We start from the raw sequence: 6,000 nt of genomic DNA on the forward strand, positions 1-6,000 counted from the left end.
AACGAAAAATAACTCATAAATATTTTAGCCCCCACAATGCTTTTGTGGGGGCTTGAACCACTGCCCTCATACTTGTGAGGGCAGCAGCTCAACCACTTCGACTAAAGGCCTAATGGTTCTGTAAGACCACACTTGACTGATGCAAATTAGCATAATTTAATAAAAGAAAAGGCTATAAAATAATGAAAACTTTGTTTAGAGTAGCTAGCTAAGATTCCATTATATTATCAATATTACCTCTTTTTTTTCATCTTTTAATTGTCCCACCATTTTGATTCTCATTGGCCAAAATTGCCTATTCGCATTAAGCTTTCATTTCTTCTTTGAATTCTTCTGCATAGCGATCAATTAACTTTTTATGTTTAGGCTTGGTTGTAGAAGGTTGTCTTCAAAATGATAATGTGCCAATGGAAGTTCCTACCAATTGTTTCTAATTCTCCAATGTCTAAGCTATTCTTCTGAACTAAAAAATTTACATGGCCAAGGAAACTCTGTTACAAAAAGTAGGGGTTTTTTGAATTTATGAAATCTTGTTATATTATATGTTGAGCTAGTATAAGTCCTGATTCAATCCATTTAGGTGGAAACGATAAAGAGCTTTTTATTCCTTCTCCTATAGTATAGTCTATATTACTATTTTTTATTAGCTCCATTACTGTTTAGTATGACTTTTTGTCCTATGGTATCTCTAACATTAATTATTGTAGGTGATATAGGTGATTTACTAATTTTTAGTTTCCCTACTTTAGTAGTTAAGATATTTAATTCTTTATCTAAATTATCTAGCGAACTAGAGAGTTCTAGGTTTGATACAACTTCTTTATTTTTTTCTAAATGACTGGAAATTAGTTATTGATAAAATTAACTATCTTCTAAATCTTCTAATTTAATACATGTTTTAATAAATAATTTAACAATAGTATTAGCCTGTGCTTGTTGTATATTATTACTTTCTTAGTTAAATTCTTTACAACTATTATTTGTTGGGATAATTTATGGTAAGTCTTTTTTTAATTCGGCAAAGAATTTTATAGTGTCTTTTTATATTCATTCACTTACTACAATTTTTATTAAGTCTTATTGTATTTGAAAATCTCTTTGTGTTTGTTTAATATTTTCAATTTCAAGTTTTAAGGTTTGTAGTATATCTATAATTTCTAATTTTATAGGTCTAGGTGTTTTTGTATCTAGTAATTGAATTAAATCTACTATTTCTTGCTTGTTATGAAATCTAATAATATTTCTTTAATATAATCTGTTTTAAATAGATTTTGGGTATTTCTCAAAATAAAACGAAAATCAGGTCAAACACAAGAAATTTGCATTTAAAGGTGTGTGCAAAGGTTCTCCAGGCTATGACACTTGCTTTGGACTTTGATGAGCTTAAAAGAACAAGAAATTGTGGTAGATTGTTGGCGTGAGTGAGGAACTTGAGAGAAAGTGGATTGAGAGCTTGAAGAACTTGCAAAGATGAGGAAACATAGGTTAGAAGTGGAGCAGCAGTAGGCTTAAGTTAATTTATGACGAATAAGAGAAGTTAAAGGTTCGCAACCCTCAATAATGGTTAGAGCTCAAGATCTAAGATGACTTTGGCTATTTTTTCTTTTTTTCTTTCTTTGTATTCAACTTTGTTAGAGAGAGAGAAAGCTTGAGCATTTATATATGGAGTGCCCTGGGGTATTCCTATCACCATGCATCTCGCGTTATTCTATAGCCTCTTTTCCGCACTAAGGATATCCATGTCCTTTTATATTTATGGCGCTCTAGGACCTAGGAGTATGTTTGAAAAATAAGTTGACTCATTATTCATGTAATTTGTTTATACGCACACGCAGCGGCGGACTCAGAAACTAAAATAAAGGGTGGCTTAGTTCAAAAAATTTTATTTAATTTAAATTTTTTTAATGTTCACTTGAATACATATTAAGTCTTATAAACTCAAATTTTATTACTTTTTTAAATTCTAAATAATAATAGTAATAAATTATTATTTTTAAATGCATGAAAATATCATTTTCCGAAGTAGTTTCCACAAAATATTTAAAAAAATAAAATAATGTGGCTAATGGAATTTGAACTAAGGTTTTGAAACCATTAAATAACACTCTTACCATTGAACTACAAGTCTTTTATTACTTTTTCTAACAAAAAGTAATAAAATATAAATTGAAGAGGGAGAAAATAATTCTCTAAATTTAAAGAGAGACGATCGTTTCTTATTTGAAAAATTTTAATTGGAGTGTTTTTTGAACCTTTAAATACTGATGTGGCTCTTTAAATAAGTAATAAAATCTTATTTGAAGAGTTTTTTGATGATGCTCTTAGTTTGCTCGTTAGTTTTCTTCTTTTTTTTTTTCTAGCTAAGGAGATAATATTTCTAAATAAATCAATTTTCTTCCTATTTTAACCTTCTAATCGGTTACTATCACTGCATTTCTTGTAATATTTCACTTGTTCCTAGCATACTTGAGAATGAGATAGCCTAGCTCTCCCTGATATTCAACCATTCTTTGTTCATAATGATAGGTTGCATTCATATATTGCTCATCTATTTTTCCTCATACATAATCTAACATTCGTCTTAGTGTTTCAAAAAATTGTCCTAATCCTAGTACTAATTGTTTTAATTTCTAAAAATTTAGTTTCTAAGTGTTGTCCTAAATTAATGTGCTACTACAAATTTTTTTGACTATTACTAGTGTGAGGAATGTGTGTAAATTGATTTTCTAAATATTCTATGCTAGAACTAACTTTAATTCTTTCAGTTAAATTTTATTTTATTTTTCTATAATTACTAATTTCAAGATATAAATACTCTAATCTCTTAAAATTCAAAACAATTTTAATTCTCTATCGTATTGATCTTTGGGTGTGTTTGGTTGTAGTATGAAGGGGGTATTAAATTACTATTTGTATTAAGTTAATACCAATATCATGTTTGGAAAAATATCACATGAGATAAAAGGCACTGTAGCTAATGCGGCTTGCGTTTCTTTTTTTTTTTTTTTCCTTCTTCTTTCTTTTCCATTTGCTTTTTGTTTTAACTTTTGTTTTTGTTTATAATAATAATAAAAAATAAAGATAACTTTTTAATTTAATATAATATTATATAATATTTTTATTTTTAAATTATAATTTAATATAAATTAATAAATATATAATTTTTTATTCAATAATATTATATTATATTTTTATTTTTATATTATAATTTATTAATAAATTTATAATATAATATAACTAATAATAAATATTTAAATATGAACAAATTTGAATAATATTAATTTAAAAATAATAAAAATATTAATATTAATATAATAAAATATAAAATTTAAATTAATTATAAAAAAATTAATACAATACAGTGTAGTGCCAAACATTATACAGTATTATTACAATACAATACTAATACAATACAATATAATATAATATATCAATATTAAAATAATATAATATAATATAATACAATACAGTGTGCCAAACACACCATTTGATCAAATGAATCAGGCTGATTCATTTAATTAGAATAGAATTTGGCCAATGTAGAAGCTCGTAAACACACAATTGCTTAGAATCCGATCAGTTAAAGTTTACAAATGGGCTCGCTGGATTAAGTAAAACCACGTTGGCCCAAATTCCATTCCAACGACAAATCACAGGAAGTTTCTAGATTGTTCAAAACTGATAGGCAATTACGTCATCAAACTTAACTCCGTACCGACTAATCTTGACCATTCCTTTACATTCTAGTAACACGAGTCCGCCCTCCATCTGAATCGTTCGACAAGGGTTAGCTTTTTTATATAAACCCAACGCGCTCAATTTATTATCATCTTTCTCATTACTCTCTCAAAACAATTGTAAAATCTCTCTCGTTGCTCGCTAGATAAACAACCTTTGTCAATATGCAGATCTTCGTGAAAACCCTAACCGGCAAAACGATCACTCTCGAAGTGGAGAGCTCTGACACAATCGACAACGTCAAGGCCAAGATCCAGGACAAGGAGGGGATCCCTCCGGATCAGCAGCGTCTGATCTTCGCCGGAAAGCAACTCGAAGATGGCCGCACCTTGGCCGATTACAACATCCAGAAGGAGTCAACGCTCCACCTCGTGCTCAGGCTCCGTGGTGGCATGCAGATCTTCGTCAAAACCCTAACCGGGAAGACGATTACCCTCGAGGTCGAGAGCTCCGACACGATCGATAACGTGAAGGCCAAGATCCAAGACAAGGAGGGAATCCCTCCCGACCAGCAGAGGCTGATCTTCGCCGGAAAGCAATTGGAAGACGGCCGCACCTTGGCCGATTACAACATCCAAAAAGAATCCACCTTGCATCTTGTCCTCAGGCTCCGTGGTGGCATGCAGATCTTCGTCAAAACCCTAACTGGGAAGACGATCACTCTCGAGGTGGAGAGTTCCGATACGATTGATAATGTCAAGGCCAAGATCCAAGACAAGGAAGGGATCCCACCAGATCAACAAAGATTGATCTTTGCCGGGAAACAATTAGAAGACGGCCGCACGTTGGCTGACTATAACATCCAGAAAGAGTCAACTCTTCACCTTGTCCTCCGTCTCCGTGGAGGCATGCAAATTTTTGTCAAGACTTTGACTGGGAAGACTATTACTCTGGAGGTGGAGAGTTCTGATACAATTGATAATGTCAAGGCAAAGATTCAGGACAAGGAAGGGATTCCACCAGATCAGCAGAGGCTCATTTTCGCTGGGAAGCAGCTAGAGGACGGCCGTACCCTTGCTGATTATAACATCCAAAAGGAGTCCACCCTCCATCTTGTCCTCCGTCTTCGTGGTGGTGAATGCTGAGATGGTTGTTAAGTTGTGCTTGTGTCTTTGTTTGGTCGGGTTATTGTTGGTTCCGTCATGAATTAGTTTGTTGCTTTTGGGTTATGGTGCTCTGTTTCCGTCTTTTGTTGAACAAGTTTTATGCAGTGGTGAATAAAAAATTGATTTAAATAAGTTCATGTGCTCCCCAATTTGTTGGGGTTTGATTTAAATAAGTTTCTGTGCTGCCTAGTTTGTTGGGGTATTATATTGATGCATTGTTGGTTAGAGAATGACTGAAACATCCTATCTTGTTAGCATGGTATCATAGAATTAACTGTATAATTGTGCGACTTGGTGCGGTGATTCAATTATTATCTGACATTTGACATGCATGCTTTCTATCATGCTTGGTACAATGTTGATTGCTGTCTTAATATTTCTTCCACAATTCCTCGCTGCCTCTTGATTCTAAGATCACTAGCAGTTGCAAGGTTGTGATGTATTTTTTGGTCAGAAGTTTATTTTTACTTTTCTTGCTCGTCAGATTTTAATCTCTTTGGCTGGAAATTATCTCTGTCCCTTCCTAATCTATCTAATGCCCTAGCATGCGTTGTTTGTTTATATAAGCATATAGGGCATGGCATTCAATGCTTGCTCAGAAATTTTCATCGAGGTTTGGCATATGTCATCTGGAGGCTGATGAAGTGCTATGAAAGGACTGTCATTTGTGGCTAATTCTACATTTCATTCTGTCTGATCTGTTGGTACATGTGGACTGCTTTTGCTAAAGAGAAGTAAGTTGTTTATAATGATAAATTTATATCGCAGCCTGGTATTGCAGAAAATGGTTCCTTCCTGTATCTCCAAGTATGTCTATAGTTTGCTGAAGCATCCTGCCGGAGCGTTCAACAAGCTCAGACAGGTGTAGACTAGTTAGGCTACAATTCTTAAATACTGTATCATAATATGTCTAGGGTAAATTGCCGCATTACAGATTCTTTTTTGCGGGGCCTTCATTATGGGGTCCGATAAGCGAACGTGCATCATGCCGCTGCTTGAAATTGTGACATTTAATCGAAATCACTCTCTCGCTGTAAGCAGAGCTAGGAATGCATTGGTTCATATTGGGGATAATTTTGTTTTCAGTAGATTGAGGCATTACATAATGATTTTCATTTGGGTAGACTGAGGTTTCTCAAAGTTTTCATAGACCTCA

The 6,000-nt window shown here is 33.0% G+C and overlaps 1 protein-coding gene across 2 annotated transcripts; it reads left to right on the forward strand.

Annotated features, from left to right (window-relative positions):
* Window positions 1-3,816: 3,816 nt before the first annotated feature.
* On the forward strand, window positions 3,817-4,976 carry LOC102610792 (polyubiquitin-like). 2 transcript variants are annotated; one of them, XM_052443046.1, is made up of 2 exons: window positions 3,817-4,066; window positions 4,295-4,976. In XM_052443046.1, the coding sequence occupies exons 1-2, from the start codon at window positions 3,903-3,905 to the stop codon at window positions 4,821-4,823; spliced, it is 693 nt and encodes a 230-aa protein (XP_052299006.1). In that variant the 5' UTR covers window positions 3,817-3,902; the 3' UTR covers window positions 4,824-4,976. The 2 variants fall into 2 exon arrangements, with proteins under 2 accessions (XP_052299006.1, XP_006480633.1); XM_006480570.4 differs by having other exon boundaries at window positions 3,817-4,976.
* Window positions 4,977-6,000: the final 1,024 nt, after the last annotated feature.

The sequence above is a fragment of the Citrus sinensis genome, chromosome 6 (assembly GCF_022201045.2).
Source record: "Citrus sinensis cultivar Valencia sweet orange chromosome 6, DVS_A1.0, whole genome shotgun sequence".
NCBI classification, from domain to species: domain Eukaryota; kingdom Viridiplantae; phylum Streptophyta; class Magnoliopsida; order Sapindales; family Rutaceae; genus Citrus; species Citrus sinensis.

Coding starts and splice junctions, on each gene's coding strand:
- LOC102610792 (XM_006480570.4), top strand. CDS start 3,903: ATGCAGATCTTCGTGAAAACCCTAACCGGCAAAACGATCACTCTCGAA.